This window comes from Emydura macquarii, unplaced genomic scaffold, assembly GCF_026122565.2.
Source record: "Emydura macquarii macquarii isolate MOO-44397 ecotype Brisbane River unplaced genomic scaffold, CSIRO-AGI_Emac_v2 contig_2948, whole genome shotgun sequence".
Taxonomy (NCBI): domain Eukaryota; kingdom Metazoa; phylum Chordata; order Testudines; family Chelidae; genus Emydura; species Emydura macquarii.
Genome location: NW_027133085.1, coordinates 1827687 through 1850157, shown reverse-complemented (window position 1 = coordinate 1850157; position 22471 = coordinate 1827687). Strand labels below are relative to the sequence as shown.

General features: G+C 39.4%; 1 protein-coding gene across 1 annotated transcript in view; it reads left to right on the top strand.

The window, feature by feature from the left end:
• LOC137167668 (dynein axonemal heavy chain 5-like) overlaps positions 1 to 22471 on the top strand; it is a 243129-nt gene that overhangs the window by 44029 nt on the left and 176629 nt on the right. The window contains exons 20-27 of the mRNA XM_067569914.1: positions 213 to 352; positions 4800 to 4951; positions 15430 to 15637; positions 16489 to 16576; positions 16699 to 16822; positions 16956 to 17119; positions 18028 to 18120; positions 21988 to 22191. Coding sequence (XP_067426015.1) covers positions 213 to 352; positions 4800 to 4951; positions 15430 to 15637; positions 16489 to 16576; positions 16699 to 16822; positions 16956 to 17119; positions 18028 to 18120; positions 21988 to 22191 — 1173 coding nt within the window. The remainder of the gene's footprint in view (positions 1 to 212; positions 353 to 4799; positions 4952 to 15429; positions 15638 to 16488; positions 16577 to 16698; positions 16823 to 16955; positions 17120 to 18027; positions 18121 to 21987; positions 22192 to 22471) is intronic.

The following is a 22471-nucleotide window of genomic DNA, read 5'->3' as shown; positions in this document are numbered from 1 at the left end:
AGAACTTTGAAAAATCCAGTTATGTGTACAGATGCCTGATTATGGGCTTAGGAGTCTAAATATAGGCATCCATTTTCAAAATCTTGGCCAATCATCTGTACTACACTTTATACATTTTTCAGAAAGATCACACTGCCTATATGATCACCAAACTGCCACCTTGTGTTCACTGTTGTTTTTCTCCTCCTCCCTCCCCATTCTGGTGTATGAAGGAATTATTTGTGAATTTGGATCCTATGGTCCTTGAAGTACTGTGTGAAACAAAATACCTGAAAAAAATGAATTTTGACGTTCCGGATGTTGCCCTTGGCCTGTGTGCAGAAGAAGAACAGATTAAAAAACAGCAAATGAGGTTTGTAAACACTTAAGTTGATTTCATCTTTATCTGTAAATTTTCTTTTTGGTCTCATTTCTAGCTACTTTTTTGGTCATTATAATTTTTCCTTCCGACAGAGGTTAGTAGAGTCCAATGGAGTCTAAGTACATTTGCTCCACCCTTCTTTCATAACATTGTCCACAGTGCAGTGATCCATGGTTTCCATCTCCATAAAACACCTGATCATTAGAAAGCATGAATACTCTTTTCGTATGCCTTTACCTTAAAGTCCCTTTGAACTCTTGCAACCATTCCAAAGGCAGAGACATTCACTCATATGCAAATCCCCGTATCTTGTGTGGTACATGAAACCAAAACTATGCTGCACTGATGCTAGAATTATGGAGCACTGCTCTCCAATTCTTTTCCCCACTTATTGTCCCCACTTACAATCCAGGTCTAGTACAGTACTGTCAGTATACCACTCCTTATACTACATATTTCTTTATTTTGGTGAAAAATTAGTTTATTTTATGCTGTCCCCAGATTTTCAGCTTTCTGACGACAGTGGATAACTGCCCTATAGAAGTTGTCAGGGAAAAACTGGGAAGGAGAAATTGGGATTCTTCTTCAAGTGAAGGTCCCACTCCCTGTTATGTTCCATTATGGGTTATGCATGCGTACCATGCACCTGGAGAATTTGAAAGTAATGTGCATTGGTTCGCACATATGCCCTGGTTCACCTCATGCCTCTGTCCAAGGGGGTACAGGGCAGGGCAGACCAACCGCCTCTTCAGTTCATTCTTACCACTGTGTGGTCTGGGTTGGAACTTTCAGTATCCGTAGCTTCGGCCTCATCCTACAAAATAATAATTAGATCTAGTTTTATAAATAGTTTTAACAGTTTTTACAGTTTAGTATTTTGGATCCTGTTTGGGTCCTGTACTGTGCCCAGGACTCCAGGCTTCAAACTCTGCTCTTCCTGCTCGCAATCCTTCTCAATTAGGCATGACAACTGGTACTGCCTGGGGGAAGCCCACACTGCAACTAGGTGAAGTATCTGACAATCATTCCCCAGCCATACCAAGAAGGGCGGGAACTTCGTCTCCACAAATGCTTCATGGAAAAAGATCTTGAAGCCCCAATCAGATCCAGGTCAGAGAACCCTAATGTACATAGGCCTGATTGATGTACACTGGCAGTGCCCCTCCTGCTGCAAAGTCTAACTCTGGTGTGGGAGAATCTATCCCCACAGGCCCTTTGGCAGGGTCTTGTTGGGAATCCAAGAAGCACTCTTATAAGCATGAGACTAAGTTTTCCTCTAAGTCCACTTCAAAGAAGTTGGATTTGGCTCTAAGTAAGCCCATCAGCTCAGCCATGAGGACTTAGTATGTCCTAAGTCCAAGAGACACGACAGGAAAGCCCATAAGCATTGGGCTTCATCAGTACCAAACCATGATCCATTGGTACCATCATCCTTGGCACCTCCAAAACACTGGGATCCATTGGCACCGACAAAGTCTGATCATCGTCAACTTCAGGCACCATCATCCTCACCGGCTCCAGCGCTTTGAACAAGTAGAACCCCTCTCACACTGGCAAAATCTAAATCTGTTACTGCTCCACAGGACATTTTCGCTCTGCTGGATCCAGAATCCCCTCCCCCATCGGGGCCCTTCATCTCCAGAGAGATAATAACACCATCGAAGGCGCTGACTGCTGGAAGGACTTTGTTGCCTGTCCCATACATGGAATATCCCTCTCCGACAGCACCGACGGTACTGGAACTGGAACCAGCCTTCTTTTCATCAGGAGATTCCAAACCACTCAATGAACCTTTTCTCCCCTATCCTTCACTGCCCAAAAGATCTGCACTGGTTTGGGACCAACTTCTGCCTCATCCAACTTGGAGCTGCTGGTACCCCATCCCATGAGGGCCCCTGTGACTACCTGTTGACCCCTCCTGCTGAGCACATTGTGGGCCTTGGGACTAGTACCCACCTGCAGAGTCAATCCAATCTGCTAGTTAGTCACCTTTTGCCTCCTCTCTAAGGGGACACTCAGATCTGCCCTGGATGTGACAGAAGAGGAGGAGGAACATTACACATCCGATGCAGTGCTTCCGCAGGAACCAGTAAGACTGCCGTCTTCATTTCTGGGCAAAGCAGTGACTCCTACATCTCTCCCCCTCCCCCCAGTGACTTTAGACAATTCCAGGACCTTCTCTGGAGAGTTGCTGGAGAACTTCAGATTTCTCTTGAAAAGTCCAGGACTCCCAGAATAGACTCTTAGATACCCTTCATGTATCTGGACCCAACAGAATTGCTTTCCTTATTAGTGAAGCCATACTGGAGCCAACTAGAACATTTGGCACACCCCTGCCACCTGCACTCCCATCCCAAAAAGGGCAGAGAAGTGTTACTATGTGCTGGCCAATGGAGTGGAATTTTTGTTTTCTAGCCCCCCTCCCAACTCACTGGTAGTCCAGGCCATTTCTGAAAGGGCTAGACAGCAACATCCCCCGGCTACTCCAACTGATAAAGAGGGCAAATGCTTGGATCTGTTGGGGAGAAAGGTCTTCTCAGCGTCCAGCCTCCAGTTCAGGATAGCCTGTTACCAGGCACTAATGGTAAATAAGATTTCCTGAACTATGCCAAGTTTGTGGAATTTACTGACAGCCTTCTGCAGCAGGACAGATCTTGTTTCCAGGCTCTGACAGATGAAGGCAAACTGATAGCCAAGCTTGCTCTTCAGTCCTCAGTAGATGCTACTGATACTTCCTGCAGAACTTTCCCATCTATTCAGAAACTTACTCCCCCGTGGGACTTAAACCTTGTTCTCTCAGTACTCATAAGGCCCCCCCTTCAACCTTTAGCTTCTTCCTTTCTGTCTTTCCTTTCCATGAAGGTTGCTTTCCTTGTAGCCATCACCTCAGCTAGAAAGGTTGGTGAGCTTGGAGCGATGGTACCAGATCCTTCTTACACTATATTCCATAATGATAAGGTTTCTATTTGCCTACACCCCAAATTCACTCTTAAAGTAGTTTCAGAATTTCACCTAAACCAATCGATTCACTTACCCATGTTCTTCCCAAAGGAAGAGGAACGAAGACTCTGCTCCCTTGATGTTCGGCAGGCCTTTTACCTGCAAAGAACAAAACCAGTCAGGAAATCCCAGAGACTATTTGTTGCCATAGCAGAAAGAATCAGGGGACATTCTGTCCCCACGTAGAGAATCTCCAAATGGATCTCTGGCTGCATTCTATTCTATCTGCTACCGAGCCTACGTCCTCTTCAGCCCCCATGGGATAAGACTCATTCCACCAGAGCACAAGCACTGTCACTCCTTGACATCTGTAAAGCAGCCACGTGGGGCTCCATTCACATGCTTTTGAGACATCATGCCCTGGTGCAGGCCTCCTCTGCCAATGCCCCCTTTGGTTCTCCACTCAGCTCTACCATCTACATCCTCCTTCTACTTAGATACTGCTTTTCAGTCACCCTTAGTGGAATACAATAGGGACCATCACTTAGAGAAGAAGGGAAGGTTACTGACCTGTAACTGCAGGTTCTTCGAGATGCGTGGTTCCTATCTGTATTCCACTCCCTGCCCTCCTTCCCCACTGCTTTAGATCTTAGATGGTAGAGAGAACGAAGTGGAGAGTCAGTTAGTCTGCCCCATCCTTTATCTCCTCGGATGGAGGCACAAGGTGAAGCAGGGTGCATGCGTGGACCAATAGACACTACTTTCAGATTCTCCTGCTCCGGGCGGGTGGGAGGTTGCCAGTGGAATTAATACAGTGGTCCTTGTGTTTGTCACCTCAAGATTGGATTACAGCAACACACCATACATGGGGATACACTTTAAAACTAGTCATAATTTTTATCTGGTGCAAAAATGTGTCCACCCTCTTTATTACGCAGTGCTTTTTATAAGGGACACATTATACCTTTGCTCCTTGAGTGCACTGGATTCTAGTTTATGTTTGTGCAGCCCTTTTGACTTCAGTAAAATTGCAGAGGTGAAACTAAGATCAGAATTTGGCCTCTTGTCTTTCATATTTGATGCCCTAAATGGTTTGGGTCTGCAGTATCTCAGGCACACTAACTCTCTCCACACATGATGTTGTGTCACTTGAGCTGACAACTCTGGGTTTACATTGGGAGTGGCCCACAGGTAGAGCATTTTCAGTCTGCAGTTCTAGACTGGAACTCACTTTGTGTGTTCGTGCTCCTAAGCCTGAATTTGGGATCTTCAGTCACTTTACAAAGTGTAACTGTTCTCCCAGACTTTTCCTGGGATGGGAGATGAGATGGGAGACTCTTAGGGAGAGATTCTAGTTTTGGATGTTGGCTCACAATGTGTGTATTTATGTTAATTAGTATTGCATATGTGCCCAGACCTATGTGCATTTTAAATAAATTGAAATAAATACATAAATGCTTGCCAGCCTTTAAAAAACAACATTGATCATATCTTGCAGACTTCAGGATCTTTTGATTGATTACAAAAAGTTTCTGAATGGAATTCCTACTATGCTGGAACCACTGATGAAACCATTTATGGAACAAATTGAGGAAGCCCTCACTCCAGGCCTGACACAGTTATCATGGACTTCTTCAAACATTGACAGATGTATGGACCTTTGTTATTTCTATGCAATTCATAGAGTCATAATGTTTGCAGATGGAAAGACCTATTTCTATTAGCTCATCCACTCCTTCCCACTGTCAATAGAGTATGGTTCTCTGCGGTATACTCTGTAGTTTTTTCCAGTCTACTTTTACATGTTATGAGTGATGGATGGTGTATGTGTACACAAACTAAAATATTTTACATTTGCTTGGTTGTAAATGTGATGACATTTCAGTTTTATTTATATGGATTTTACTAGATAGGCACAGTCCTGAATAGGGGATGGTGCATTGCCTCATGGCTCTGGGGGGACTCAGGCAATGATTGTTCCTCAGGGAAGTACTGTCCCTTCCTGCATCCCCTGCAAAGCAGGATCAATTTGGAGAAGGGATGGAGCCATTGCCCCATGGTCTCCTCACCTTCTCTGAGGTGAAGTATGCATACCCAAGGTAGCCTGGAGGGAGCAGTCCCTGTTCTTCCTGAAACACATGTACTGCCACTAATCCTGACCCTTTCTCAGGACTCAAAAGGGAGGGAGGAAGAAGACTCCTTGCTCAAATACAATCATAGGTCTGTGCAAAGGTCAGTCACAGTCTGCCCCATAGTATTTACGTTAATAGAAAGAAGGATTATTGTTCAAAATAAAGCAGTCAGAGATACAAGCTTGTAGAAAAAATTATTGCTTATACCACGTGGGTCTTGCTTTTGAGAAGAAAATTCTAGTGTTACACAAAAATAATCAGCAGAAAGAATTAAACAGTTTTTAAATTTGCTAACATTACTGTTATACATACATTGTTATCTGTACAGCATCCAAAGTAAATTTGGGTAGATCAGAGTACTAAATAAAAAGATGTAGATTCCAAACCCCCCTATCAATATATCAGTACAGTTGGCACCAGGTTTTAAAACCCATCCTTGGTAATATAATAATAATAAAGAGTAAGGACACACATTCTACCATTGCTACAACTACCATATTACACAGTGCAGGTACTGCCAACTTCACTCAGACCCCCTTTCTCCCTCTCTTCACATCCCTTGGCAGAATATTTTCCCCTAACACTCATAGTTGTGGATGTTTGGTGAGTTGTTTGTGTTGGGAGAAGGTAGTTTGGTAAAATGCTGTGTGTAAAAGGGCAGCTAAAGGGTGCGATAGGAGGTTAGAATCTCTAGGCAGTGTTTCTCAACCTTTTAAGTAGCAAGTACCCCCAACTTCTGAAAATTTTAATAAGTACCCCAATACTCAATTTTCCACTCTGAGAAATACAGTCTTTTTCCCCTTTACCGCTGGACGACTGTATTTCTTGTAAAGCAGGACAGTTTTGAGTTCTGCAATGCTGTGTGGCTGTGGCAGATCACAAAATCCCCTACTGTTTCTCCCGTCCTACCTCCTCCCCTTCCTTCACATAGGAGCAAAGGTCAATGCCAGCCAATCACTATGACCTGGTGGCAGGATCACATTGTGTTCTCCTCACACAGGTGGGAACTTGTGAGGTATGAGCAGGATAAGCGGCCCACCAGAGTGGAGAGCAGCGCTCCCCATGGCCATCCCTAAGGGGGTGCGGGGCTGGGGCAAATCACACTATGTGGGCCACCTGCCTCCCAGCTGGGAGCTGGGACCGGGCGGGAAGCAGGTGGCTGCCACTTGGCATCCCCAGAAGTCGGCAGCTGCTGCTTGCCTCCCTTCACTGGGTTTTTCGCCGCGTACCCCCTGCCTGTGTCTCGCGTATCCCCAGGGGTATGCGTACCACAGGTTGAGAAACTATGCTCTAGGGGGCAAAGTTAACGATTTGGTGTGCATTCTGTGATTTATGGTAGTAGTGATAATGGTAAGGCATGTGCTTATGGGTGAAGGAGAAGACTGTACATATTATTGGGTGGCTTAACTTTTCATTTCCTTGTTTACATGGATTTGTGTCATGTGTGTTATATGTAAAATAACCCTAAAGGCTTCTGAATTAATTTTTTGTTTATTGATGTAATGCTTAGTTAAATGTGGGAATTGCAGGATTTGGAGATGGGGGGACAAATCTGTAGAGTTTGAACTACAGCTGCTGAAGGAGAATATTTTGTCTGTAAGCCACTGCCTACCAAACCTTCACCATTGTAGGTAACAATCTGACAGGGAATCATAGGTTGTGACGGAAATGTCATATGTCCGGCCCCATCAGTCAGGCCTGGATGTGCCATGTAATCAATCCAGATTACATGCACAATGCATAAACTTTAATTTATGTGAATAAAAAATTTCAGTGGAGAGAGGTAAATAGCAGTGTCCTTTAAGGATTTATACTGGACCTGTGCAGTTCAACATATTCATAAAAGAATGTGGCAAAATTTGCAGATGATACAAAATTAATCAAGAAAAGTCCAAAGCTAACTGATGAGTTATAAAGGGATCTCAGTATTCTGACTAGGCAACAAAATGGCAGATGAAATTCAGTGTTGATAAATGCAAAGTAATGCACATTGGAAAACACAATCCCAACTATACATATAAAATTCTGGGGTGTAAATTAGTTGTTACCACTCAAGAAAGAGATCTTGGAGTCATTGTGGACAGTTCTCTGAAAACATCCATTCAATGTGCAGCGGCAGTCAAAAAAGCTAACAGGATGTCAGGAACCTTTGGTATAGGGATAGGTATTAAGACAGAAAATATCATAATGCCACTATAGAAATCCATGTTAAGTTCACACCTTGAATACCTCAAACAGTTCTGGTCGTCCTATCTAAAAAAATATATAGTAGAATTGGAAAAGGTACAGAGAAAGGCAACAAAAATTATTAGGAATATGGAACAGCTTCCATAAGAGGAGAGATTAAAAAGACTAGGGCTGTTCAGCTTAGAAAAGAGACGATTAAGGAGGGCTATGATAATGGTTTATAAATTAGTTATTAAATGGTGTTATTTACCTCTTCACATAACACAAGAACTAGGGGTCACCCAATCAAATCAATAGGCAGCAGGTTTAAAACAAACAAAAGAAATCTTCACATAGCACACAACCTGTAGAACTCATTGTGAAGGTCAAAAGTACAAGTAGGTTAAAAAAAGAATTAGCTAAGTTCATGGAGGATAGGTCCATCAGTGGCTATTGGCCAAGATGGTCAGAGATGCAGCCCTATGCTCCGGGTGTTCCTAAACCTCCAACTAGACAGAAGCTGGGGCTACACGACGGGATGGATAACTCAGAATTGCCTGGTTCTTTTCATTGCCTCTGAAGCACCCGCCATTGGCCACTGTCAGAAAACTGGATACTGGGCTAGATGGGCCATTGATTTGATCCACTGTGGCTGTTCTTATGCTCTTCTTATCATCATCATCATCATGGCAAATCTCAAAGGGACTTAGCCTCCTTTCAGATCAAGAATTGATCTCTGGCTACCTCCTTAAGATGATCTGGCTGGATGGTCAGTGTATGTCCACCACTGGAAATCTTACTGCACCACTGAAGCCTTTGGCACCCATGTGATCACCGACCATGCTATGGCGTTCCTGAGTAAATTAAAATTAAAAATGACCCAAAATCCCAATTAAACACAAACAAATCCCGAACAGTTTCACCAGATCGATTCAGGATCCACCTGTCTGCCTGTGACTGAGCAGTCTAATTCCCATTTTCAAAAGAGATTTAGGAGCTTTTAGAAGGAGCCCTTCAGAGAGGATGTCTGAGGTTGTGTCACTTACATGCCCCTGCAGTAATTTATTCTACCTTATGCTGACCTGAAGGAGAGTTCTGTGTAAGCTCCAGAGCGTCTCTTTCACCAACAGAAGTTGGTCCAGTAAAAGATATTACCTCGCCCACCTTGCCTCTCTACCTTACACTCAGTCAGACTCCTTTAGATCTACTAAAACCTGTTCTCCCAATGTACATAGGTGCAGTTATTTGCTGATGAACTTGAAGAAGGTGTAAATTAAAATAGCTTCCACCTTAAAAAGCACTCCTCACCTTTTTCTTCCTTAAAGATGTTGTTTACTGTTATGAAATAATGCATGTATAACAGTATCACATAAATTAAAACAAGTCTTTCTGATTAAAGTTCCTATGGCTTTTGGAAAATAATTAGAAAGTGTTGTAAACAGTTAAAATATATAGAACAAATTCTGCTCTTAATTACACCACTATTAATCCAGAGTAATTCCACTGAAGTTGCAGTGAAATCAATGGAGTTACTTGAGAGTTATATCAATGTAACTGAGAGAAGAATTTGGCCTGCATATCTGATACTAGATAGCTGGCATACACATCCTTTATTGATGATATAGATTCTCTACTCAACTATCTTGTTTTCATACAAGTTTTTAGCAAGTACCAGGCAATTCATGTATATTTATGCAAACTATTTATTATGCATTCTAATCCCATTTTAAATGTATGAATCTTCATGTACTGAGTTTAAACTAACTGTCCACATTGAATTTTAAAAATGGAGTAACAATTTGAGTGTTTTTGTCTGTTTGCTTCATTCATCCCTATTAGCATTATTCTGATGTTTTCTTTTAACTGATTTACCACACAAGAAAACTATTAAGAGTTTTATCACATGCCTTTATTATGATATTATTTCTCTGTGAAAATTATGATCATGGGCTGGCCCACTGAGTTAAGGGAGATGATTACAACACAAGAGGAACAAATTTGAGATCGGAGTGAGAGTGAACTATCAGAAGAGTGTAGGTCTTATTTTTTATTAAAAATGCTTTTTAATGTAGGTTGAGTATTTTTAAAGATCATTGTCCACATTCTAGTTTCTAGCCATTAAATTATATATAGGACATGGAGGTTTCTAGCTGAATACTTACTTTAAAAAAATTAAAAGTAAGTGCTCACAATGTACCATGCCCTGTACAAACCTAGAGTAATGCACAACCCCTGCCTCAAAGAGCATAAAATTGGTTAATTATAGGGTCATGAGGGATCCAAATGCATAAATGTAAAGCCATTAGGAGGAATTTGTATGTTGCAGTTCTGCAATAAACCAACAGGCTATGCTTGTGGATCAGTTTTCAGTTGATGCAGATTGGTATATGACTTTACTCTTGTTCTTTTAAATGTAAACAAGATAAAACAACAACAGCATGTTTTGTTTTACAATCTCAGCTCAAAGGCTTTTTTGGTACTTGTTTAATTAGTACAGTAACACATTATCATTTGTTAAGAAAGATATTACAAATATTATTTAAATTAATAATTACACGTTTGTTATTAACTCCCACCTCACTCCCCCCACAATGTTAATCCAGTAACTGTCCTCTTAATACCCTATGTCTGAATATTTGGAACATAGTTTTTACTGATGCTTTCACCTGAAGTGGTCTGTGTGGTTCTTTGGGCCAACTTTCTTTGTGACAGCTTTTTTTTTGTCTGTTGAGCTAGTAGTTATAGCAGGGATGTGCGGGTGGCTGCTACTGGCCTTCCTGTGGTTAGAAGGAACTAGAGATGGGGATTAGGATCTTTCCGGGAAGCGCACGCTTTTCTTTAGTGAGGATAAAATGCTTTATTTTTGTATCTGCTCTTATAGAAGTTAAATTGGGGTTTTCAAAAGATTAATTATCCAGTACATTTTGTAATTAGTTCTGATAAAGTGCTTCTTTTATTTCAATATTAATTAGATCATTTAAAGTCTTTCTTCCCCATTTCTCACAGTACAAAAACTCTTTACGAGAACTCTGTCATCTTGAGCTATTATTAGGACAATTGTGAACCTCAAAATCAGCAAGCAGGATTTGCCCCTTTAATTGTGCCCCTACTAGCTAATTATAGACCTCATTCTGCCAATGCTGATTTTCATTTGTGAAGTGCTAAATGCATTCAATTCCAGTTGATTTAAATGACAGTTAAAGGTACTTACCACCTCTCAGGTTTGCACCTTTACAGAGTGGCACTTGTGAATTGCTGTGTCATGGGGTGCTACCCTTTAGCATGCTCCCTGGTGGCTCTGCTGGTGTACTGCACTCAGCACCTCCCTGCATTCTGTCAATCAATTACCTGGAGTAGATTAGTTCAAAACATATACCCACTTTGTGGGGTCTGGTTTATTAAGTCTTTCTACCAAGTCTAACTCACTTCATTGGTCACTGAAGTTCATGCCCACTCTGGATCCATATAAGAATCCCAGTTGGTTTTCTTGCCTCTGTTCCGGATGCCTCCCACCCAAACTCTTCCTGGGGTGGGGGGGGGGGTGGGGGGGGGGGGGGGGGGGGTTGTTCTTTAAACAATCATTCTCCTCCTTGGAGCTTGTTGTAATTTAGGCAGTGACTTTCTTCTCTCCTTAGGACAGGAACCCCCAGCTGTCCTTCTGGAGTAGGGTATGCATGAAACAGCCATTCTGTCTCCTTAAGGCAGGAGCCCCAGCCCTTCCCTTGGAGCCGGGTAATTCAGGCAGTTGTTAACTCTCTCCTTAAGGCAGGAGTCCCCAGCTCTCCTCCCTGCAGCTGGGTGTAACTTAAGTCAGCTGCAGGGCCTTAGCCAGTTTCTCCTACAGCTGAGTCCTTCCCCTTTCCCTCCTAGTTAGTCGTCGGGCTCAGAAGGTTCAGCAGGCTGCCTTCCTTGGGTGTCTGGCATGATCTGAGGAAGGAGGCAGCATGTATACTGGTCCTTTTCCTTACAGCTCATCCCCAATTGGTTGGGTGAGAGGGGAGCCTTACCCCGCCCACTCTGCAAGGGTCCCGATTCCAGACCCTTAAAGAAACCGTAAGTGATTTTCTCCCAAACACTACTTATTCCTGGGACCGCTTCCTCTCTTCCAATACCTCTTATTTCCTAGGTCTTTGCCTACATCAGAACATCCCCAAATCTTAAAGGGCCATGCCAGGTGATTGGGGGGGGAGGGGGCTGACCCCAAGATACTGCTACCCTTAAAGTGGCTACCTCGTCACACTCAGCATGTATCTGTCTAGCTACTTATATGCCACTCGTCACTTGTGTTTGGGCACCCTACAGACATTAATGAATGTATCCTCATAACATGCCTGTGAGGTAAGGAAGTATCAATACCTGCATTTTACAGATGGAGGACTGAGACGCAGAGATTAGGCACATAGTTTAAATCTGTGAGAGAGCAGAGAATTGAATCTCAATCTCCAGAGGGCCAGTCCAGGACAACAACCTTCATCATACACCAACAGGGAAGGAACCACATTCAGTTTAATTAATAGCATCCTATGGGATTCCTAAAACATAGCCAGAATATCCCAAAATTGTTCAGATGTGATTCATTATATAGGATTCATCCTAAAGTAGAGCTTGAGAAACAAGGGGAAAAGCAGTTTAAGATATCTTAATATAAATATATGCTGTGTAGTTAATTGGCTGACTCATTTGTCCAGTTTTTTCAGTAGTGAAGGTTAACAATTATGTTAGTTCTGGAGTCCAAACTTAAAAAGTTAAATAAAGTGTTTGTGTGTATGTGTTTTGTGTGTGTGGTTGTTTTCGTTAACTTTCCAAATATGATAATCATAGAATCTCAGGACTCAAAGGAAACTCGAGAGGTCATCTAGTCCAGTCCCCTGCACTTATGGCAAGACTAAGTATTGTTTAGACCATCCCTGACAGGTGTTTGTCTAACCTGCTCTTAAAAATCTCCAATGATGGAGATTCCACAACCTACCTAGGCAATTCATTCCAGTGGTTAACTACCCTAACAGGAAGTTTTTCTTAATGTCCAACCTAAACCGCCCTTGACACAATTTAAGCCCATTGCTTCTTGTCTTATCCTCAGAGGTTAAGGAAAACAATTTTTCTCCCTACTCCTTGTAACAACCTTTTATGTGCTTGAAAACTGTTATTATGTCCCCTCTCAGTCTTCTCTTCTCCAAACTAAACAAACCCAGCTTTTTCAATCTTCCCTCATAGGTCATGTTTTCTAGACCTTTAATTATTTTTGTAGCTCTTCTCTGGACTTTCTCCAATTTGTCCACATCTTTCCTGAAATGTGGTGCCCAAAACTGGATACAGTACTCCTTTTGAGGCCTGATCAGCGTAGAGTAGAGCAGAAGAATTACTTCTCGTGTCTTGCTTACAATACTCCTGCTAATACATCCCAGAATGATATTTGCTTTCTTTGCAACGGTGTTACACTGTTGGCTTATATTTAGCTTGTGATCCACTATGACTCCCAGATCTCTTTCTGCAGTACTCTTTCCTATGAAATCGTTTCCCATTTTCTACGTGTGCAGCTGACTGTTCCTTCCTAACTGGAGCATTTTGCATTTGTCCTTATTGAACTTCATCCTATTTACTTCAGACCATTTCTCCTGTTTCTCCGGATCATTTTGAATTTTCATCCTATCCTCCAAAGCACTTGAACCCCTCCCAGCATGGTATTGTCCACAAACTTTATAAGTGTACTCTCTATGCGATTATCTAAATCACTGATGAAGATATTGAACAGAACTGGACCCAAAATTGATCCTTGTGGGACCCCACTTGATATGTCCTTCCAACGTGTCTGTGAACCACTGATGATTACTCTCTCGGAACGATTTTCCAACCAGTTACGCACCACCTTATAGTAACTTCATCTAGGTTGTATTTCCCTAGTTTGTTTATAAGAAGGTCATGTAAGACAGTATCAAAAGCCTTATTAAAGTCAAGATATACCGCATCTACCACTTTCCCACTATCCACAAGGCCTGTTGCACAGTCAAAGGAAGCTTTCAGGTTGGTTTGGCACTATTTGTTCTTGACAAATCCATGCTGACTATTACTTATCATATTATTATCTTCTAGGTGTTTGCAAATTGATTGCTTAATTATTTGCTCCATTATCTTTCCGGGTACTGAAGTCAAGCTGACTGATCTATAATTCCCCGAGTTGTCCTTTTTTCCCTTGTTATAGATTGTCACTATATTTGCCCTTTCCAGTCCTCTGGAATATCTCCCATCTTCTGTGACTTTTCAAAGATAATTGCTAATGGCTCAGCTATCTACTCAGTCAAATCCTTGAGTATTCTAGGATGTATTTCATCAGTCCCTCGTGATTTGAAGACATTTAACTTGTCTACGTTATTTTAACTTGTTCTTTCCCTATTTTAGCCTAATCTTCACTGGCATTCACTATGTCAGATGTCCAATTGCTACTAACCTTTTTGGTGAAAATTGAAACAAAAAGGTAATTTAGCACCTCTGCCATTTCCACATTTTCTGTTATTGTTTTTCCCACCTTATTGAGTAACCAGCCTACCCTGTTCATGGTCTTCCTGTTGTTTCTAATGCATTTGTTGAATGTTTTCTTGTTTTGTAGAATGTTTTCTTGTTACTCTTTATGTCTATAGATAGTTTAATCTTGTTTTGTGACTTGGCCTTTCTAACTTTTTCCCTGCATACTTGTGTTCTTGGTTTATATTCATCTTTTGTAATTTGACCTACTTTCCATTTTTTGTAGAACTCTTTTTTGAGTTTCAGATCATTGAAGATCTCCTGGACTGTGATATAACAGTCAACACACACATTATTCATATTTGCTTCAGTAGTCAATAACTTTCTGTTAACAAAAGGTGTTCATGTTAAATATGATAGTTTCCTTGTTTGATTGAAAATATTAATGTTTGTCGACTGTTATCACATTTTGGTAGATTAGATACCCAGAATTCCTTTTAGCTTAGAACAGGAAATAATTTTGGTGATTCCAATACCACTGTGTAGTAAGTGTGGATAAACAATGACTTTTGAATTATGATCACAGTATGTTTATGAAGGGATGTAGTGTGGTGATTGCACTGAATGTACTTTTGTGTGATTTTATTTTTCCTCTACTTCATTATGAAAACAATACAAAAGATTTATTTTTAAAAATGTGTACAGTACTTGGTTGCACATCAGTAATTTGTGGATAAGAGGGGTGGAAACATAAATGAAAGCTAAAGATTGAAGAGTTAGAGGAAAACTCTACTCCCTTGTCGCAGAGACCTTTCTCTGGCATGATTTAGTACTCACAATGCTTGTAGAGGACTCGGTTAGATAAATTAGATCATAAATTTGTAAGAAGATTCATTGCCATAATCTACATATTAACTTGCCTTGAGGAATTTTGCCCATTAACTTTATAAATTTATTTGGCTGATGAAATACTGAATTTCACTGAATAGTTTAGCTGGAATATGGAGCAGATCTGCTTTTTGCTAAAGTATGTATATATGTGAAGGATGAAATACCTTTTCAATAGTTACATCCCCTTTATTTCTATTGTACTGTTATTGATCCTTTTAATTAATTACTGTCCTCTTTAATATAATACTTTTTAAAATAAGTATTCCATTATGCCCTTTTCTTGTAAAACAGTTGTATTTAAAGATTCAGATGCACATAGACCCATTAAGTCTTTGGTTTCAGGCCTTAAAATCAGTATGTAATTAAGATTAACATTTAGAAAGAAAACTCTTTTATATTCCAATATAATGTGATTTTTTAAAAAGAAGTGATTTCATGTGCTAAATTTTGCATGTTCTCATTTTATTTTGTTTTGCTTAGTCCTTGAGAGAGTTTATAATTCCCTGGAAGAAGTGGGGTATATAGTCAAAGAAGCTTATGACACTCTGGAATGCAGAATTGAAAGAATTCTGCAGGATATGTCAGACACTCCTCTTATAACTCTGCCTGAAGATGAACCCATTGAAGTACCTGCTTTCCTGGAAAGAACAGAAAAACTTACTGCGGCAGCTGCTGAAACTCTATCTCAGTAAGTCTACTCATCTATGGTTTGTAGATTCCATAATGGTAGGATTTAAAATAGTATATTTAGCATTTTAATCTCTATTGTAACAAGATTGCTGGACCAAACTGAACTCTTATTCTGAACTTTTAACAACAAAATCTATAGGTATCTTAAATGCAACAAAAATAAAGCATTTATATTATTTCATTCCTGTTTTAGGTTTAACTGATATTTACTCTCCTTTCCTTTGGTTAAAGAGTTTTAGAGCAGCCCATTACCTATGCAGTGACAATTAAAGTTGATTCTTAATATTAATTTACTGATTTAAGGTTAGAAGATAGACTTTTCCTCTCTGCAGGTGCTGCATATAATATGTTGCATCTTTACATTATCATGCAATACTTGTTCAGTTGTGTTTCACTGAAAGATATCTGTGTGTGCTTTGCATGTCAGAATGATGAAAGTCTGCCTCACTTTTAGCCTCTAAAATTTTTATATGGTTTGATCTGTACATCAGGTTAGTTTGCAGTATCGTCCTGATATGCCCTGTCTAGATTAAACACATGTCTGCGATTGCTCACCAGAGCTGAAAATAAAATAAAAATTGATTCTCTTTAAAGAATTCAGGAGATTTAGTTGTACTGGATATACTGCAGTCTGCAAAATAGGATGCTTGACATCCACAGGATACTTTAACATCTGTTAGTATGTCCAGGCAGTAGGAATGAACTGAAAAGTTTAGGTGTGCTTCTGCGTTTACCCTTTACTATAGGGTACTCTGAAAACCAGAGTGGTAGTAGGCTTTCTTCTTTTTTAGGCATCCCCATTTCTCTTGTGGGTGGTTATATTCTGAAATATATAATGTTCCTTTGTAGACAAAGCCAGCAAGTGGAACGTTCCATGTATCAATTGATAGACATTCTGATGCACAAATTGAAACTGGAAGACAAAAGCAATCTGCAGGTAAGACCTAAAATGTAAATAATTACGAATAATTTCTTAAGATGCCCATGTTTCATTTTATAAAATATGAATTATTTGGAGGCCTTTTATTTTGTTTTTGCTGTTTCACTTTGACTTTTCAGGATTCATTTGCCTGTGGACATCTTGATATGAAACAGAAAACACGCTGCCAGGAATGTCTGTCCTGTAGTTACTATAACCTGATGGGGCAGCTTTGTCAGAAAAATACTGACTCTCTAGTCAAAAGTAGGTCTTTCATTTAAAACAATACTTACTTTTAATTTTTTTATTATAGTATGTATTTGTATAGTAATATTTTAAAATGTTCTGCTTCTTGTGGTCACAACTATAATTTCGCTAAAATGTTCTATTTATGTAGGCACCAGGATTTCTTTGGATGCTTTAAGGCGTCGCTTACATGTTCTCAACTCTAAATATCAAATGACCAAATTCATAAAGGATCAAAGAGTTCCGTTATTTAAAGCTGAAATTCAATTGGCCATTCCAAATGTTGTCTTGAGACCAAGTCTTGATAATATCCAGGTAATGAAAAAGAATGCATATCACAATCATTCTTTGTATAACATGCTTATTTAAATACATTTTTTTTTAACAAAAATAAGGTGTGTCTATTTAACCTCAGATAAGAATAGAAATGAGAAAAATATGACTGTATTTAAAAAAAACAACAATGGTACACAGGATGGCATCTTGAGAAATTAGAAAACTGGAGCCATCAATCAACATGTTGTACTGGCCAATAAAAACAATAATTTCACTGAAAATGTAACACTTTGTCTACAAACCTCTACTTTAAAAAGGAGAACCTTTCAGAGAGTGCACAAACCAAGGAAGTTGAATTCAAAGCATAAATAAAAACTGCGCAGGTTGCTCACATTACTTACAACTCCTTAAGAATATTCAATGACATATCAGTATGAAATAACAACTGTATATCAGTTGCCACACAGTGAGGCCCTGATTTAGTGAAGCATTTAAGAAGATTCTAAGTGTAAGCTTGTGAGTAATACCATTTTTGTTCAGCAGAGCACTTAAGCATGTGCTTAGAATCCACTGCTACATGAATCATTTTATACTGACTCCAAAAGTAATTGGTTATAATGTGACTCTTTAAAATCCTTGGATGAAAGGCATGTAGAAGTGTAAGGATTATTATGTGGTTTAATCCATGTTTAAGATGATTTTTAAAAACAGGTTTAACTTTGTGCTCTTGTGGATAGGGCTTTATGGAATATCCCTTTTTTTTCTCAAAATATCTGAATTATTTCGTGTGTCCTATAATATATCACTAATTAAAATATAGCATTGCTAAGTGGAAGAATGTAAAAATGAGAGAGGTGCATTTTTCAACTTTCCTATTAATCAGACATGTTTTTTTAGCAAGGCCTGACCTTTATGTTTGTTTAAGGTAAATGTTTTACTCTTTTCAGAATGCTGTAAACAAAGCAGTAAATATCATATTGTCGATGGCCAGAGGTATCCCACAGTGGAAATTTGCTCATTTACATCATAAACAGCAGCAGGTAGAGTATTTTTTAAAACTTAAATTGCTTAGAATGTTAAAGATGAACGGTTAAAGAAACAAAATACTTAGGGTTTACATTTCTAAATTTCCTGGGAAACGTTTTGTTTACATTTTAATATTTTGACTTGTAGCTTTGGACTTTTTCTGGTGAGGTACATTGTACAATTTAGTGAAAACGTATGTATTTATCTAAAATCCTTATATTAAACAATTAGTTAAATATAAGACATATTCATTATTAGTATGGTTATTGAAAATATTTTCCAATTAAAAGTAGCACTACATTACACAAAGAGATTTTTTACAAATAATGTTAGCGTGTTAGTGCTATTACAGACTATAAGAGAAAACTAACATCATTTGTGTTTTATTATGCAGCTAATTATGCACAATAAAACACCATTGATCTTCCCAAACAAAAACAACATTAAGATGGTGTTAAGCTTGAGAGTACATACTATTGGTAATGTAAGAGTAAAAAAAACATTACATGGATGTTGTTATTGTCTTAAAACAAGCACCACAAACATAGGACACCCATTATCAAGGTTAAACTTAAACAAACTCCGCCTTTGTAAAGGTATTGAAATGCATAGTTAAGGCACCGAAACAACCTTAATTCTGCCTTGTAGCGATGCTATGCAATAAACAAAATTATTGTTAAAGCATTTTAATGATCATAGTACCAGATTAAATTAAACTGATTTTTCAAAGACACTTCCTTTTTTCCATATTTTTTTTGTCTTCATGGAGAGATCTTCCACTGTAGGAATAGCTGGTTCAATACATGGCTCTTAAAGAGATGAGGGAAGTAAACAGGAAAAATAAGTGGATCCATGGAGCTTCAAAAGGAGCTTTAATGGGTTCCCAGAGAAAAGAGAAGGGTGTCGGGGGAGGGTGATGAGGGAATCAAAAGGATGTACAAATAAATAGTTTATCCAATAAAAATATTTAATCATTGTGAATAATCTCACTTGGGCTGGTGGATCATAGGGTTGTCATGCTTGTGATATGTCTGCACTCTAGGGCAGAGTTATAATTACTAGCCTCTCCTATCAGATGACCATGGAGTGGCAATAGCTGTGGCTTAAAGGAGGAGGATGTTGTATTTGTGGCCCTCAGATGTAGGGGTTTAAAGAAATTACATGGAGGAGCATATTGTCTGGACTAGTCCTACCTGGATCAGGCCAAGGCACAGATGTTATACTTGTAAAAGAAATGTTCTGCGGGATCTTGTTCAGGGGACAAGGCAATATGCCACATTTATTGTAAATATAAAGATCTTTAAAAAAAACTATTCCATTCACACACACAAGAGTTCTGCAGCTGGTAGAATATAGTTACAAGTCCTGTGCTCAAGTTGCTCAAGTCAGCCTAGTGGCCAGCTAGGCTGAGCACAAGGGGGAAGCTGGTCCTCTGTCCATTCCAATCTGATGCTCGATGGTGTTTGCAGAACGAACCCAAAAAGAACTCATGTTCTCACCCCGTCTTTTATAGTGGTTAGCCTCCATACAATCCTGTGAGCCTTGCTATGTCATGCTGCCTCCGGATTCTGTATGGTAGTCAATCACTAGTCAATTGACTGCAAGTATGACCTCTTCTCCTCTTCTCTCTTATTCATTCTGTCCTCAGGATGGATTCTTCCATGTTTTAGGGCTGTTTATCTGCGTTCTTTGGCCTTCAGGGGCAGGATGATAGCGGCAGCTGGTGTCTTCACTTCCCTCTTTGTTGTCCAGATGGTTTGAGCTGGCACCTCTCTCCTTATCTATTCACATCCTACACACACATTCCTCACTCATACCCAAAAAGCAATGTTTTTAGGTTTAATAGTACAAGGTTCAGAAAAACAGCAAAATTGAGAAAACTAACAAAATGACATCCACTTATGTCAATCAATAAAGAAATTTATCATTAAAATATATTCTCTAAACAATAGCCATTATTATATCAATCTTAAAAATATGAAGGAAAGATCTATCTACATTTATTTCTATTTTACTCAGGCAATTAAACAAGGAATCTGATTTGCTTATACAATTCTTAGGGTTGGCTCACACACAAACTCCAGGGGACAAAACCACAATGTTACATTTTTGGTTTGTGAATCTGTATGTAACAGAGACAGGGAAAGCAGGCTTCAGATAGACATGGACAATTTTGCAAGGTATGCTTCTTTCAAGCCTAACACTCAACATCTGTCAGAAATGAGTTTGAACTCTTGGAAAAACCATGTGAGATATTTCCGATTCACCTCATCCAGACAAGAGTGTTTTTAGTGCTGTGGAACGTTGGTATGGCTGCTAAGTTGTTAATGCTACTAGTGCTACTATTCTGGGAGCTCCAATGTCAGCTGTACTAACAGAGAATGCAGCACGTTGATTCAGCAGACCCCAACATCATTCATAAAGAAATATGAATTGGGTTGGTGGTGATGGTGCTCGGCCAGGTTTGTTGTCAGCAAAGCACAGTACTAGCGTTCTGTCCAATAGGTCACAGGGATGCTAATGTGTATGCCTGTGACAAGGTAAAGGCTCAGTCAACATAACTGGATGCTGTTCCCTAGGTCAATACAAAGATACCAGTCCTGTGACTTCTCCTTTTATACATTGATACAAACAAGTTACATATAATTACACTCCACATGTTGTTAGTTATCACCTTTATACCTGATACCTGCTAATTTGAATAAAACATCTTCATCCATCATCCTGTTATCCTCTCCTTATCTTACTAGGGGTTAGTGTGTTTCTGTACCATCTCTTGGGGAATGTATTTCCGTTGTTAATTGAGAGATCTGTGTACCATCTTGTACCATCCTCTCCAGTCAGGAATGTGCTTACTTGGCTAGTTGACATCTAGTGCATTACTTTTGTGCCAAGGCCAGTCATACTTTGGTTTGCAGCCTTTGGTTCACACTATTAGTTATGCCTAAGGCTCCAGTGAGGCCTACAGACAGAAGCCATTTCTCCATCAGATAGCAGAAATCATGTCCTTTCTAGCCATAGTTAATACATACTGTAGGGCATGTTTAAAAAAATACTGGAGCTGCTACTGGAATATCTAGGTGTGTGGGGCCTGCAGAACCATGCCTCAGCTGTATCAGGTTGAAAGTCAAAGGAAAAACTCTGTCAGACTGAGGGTTGCCCTAACAAATTCTCTATCACTGTAACCATCCAAGAGTGGAAGGAGCTGGCTCAAATTCCAGAGAAAGAGAAAGTGCTTCATTTCCAAGCTGGTTCAACATTTGAACATTTGAATTCTTGTCTTTTGATATTTGCCCATAATTATTATATTTACAGGTAAAGTGTAAGTGCTCTCTGAAAAGTGGCTTTGTAAAAATGGGGCCTTCTTACTCAGCAGATCTGTTCCTTGTGTGTAGTTAGTCATATCTGCTTATTTCAGTGACAAAAATAAATACTCCTCTTAGCACTACATCATGAAAACAGCTAAGAGAGAAGGAGTGGGATTCAATTTCTCCTTATGCATCTTCAGAACAGAATTGTTTGCTATGTTTGCAGTTTACAGAAGTTTTTATATGCAAGAAGGTAAGAACTCAACTTTGCTGTCAGAGCCCAGGCAGGAATTGCAGGACTGGCAGTTTGGGGGGAAAATCCCCAATAATTTTACTTGAAAATGCAGCACATTTGATATGAAAATCATTGAGAAACAATAAACATGGAATCCCACAAAGCCATTTTTACAAAGACATCTTTAAGAATAGAATTATAATTCAGTGACATAGTCCAAACTAAGAGCAAGTGGTTATTCATGAGGGTTTGGGTTTTTTTGCAGTTTTTATCTACACTCATAAGTTGCTTATTCTTGTGTTAGAACGTCCAGTAAAATGTTGTTTCATTTACGTCAGATGGAACAGGCTGCTGCCATAGAGCTGGGTGATGAGAGCAAACTCACCAAGATGATGGCTTTGAGACCTTTGGACAAACAGATCAGTGAACACAAGGATGTGAACAAAGTTGTGATTCATCTTACCACGATAATTTTATCTCTTAAAACTGATGCAGCAGATATTTTGAAGAGCTTTGCTAAATTCTCCAGCATCTGGAATCAGGTTAAATATATATAATAATAATATATATATATATATCACTTTATTGCAAAACATGCTTCTTTTTACTGAGTAAATTGATCTGCTTTTGGTTACATTAATGAATTGTGTTTCCCATAAACAGTACATGATTTTGCCTGTCTCATGGTTTTTCCCCCTCATACATTTTCTATGAGCAATAGGTTTATTTTTCAAACTTAAGTGTTCGTTATATTTTAAGATTTTACAGCGTAAGGTTGATACCTCAGTCTTTATACTCTCCTTCCTCTCTTATTGAACACAA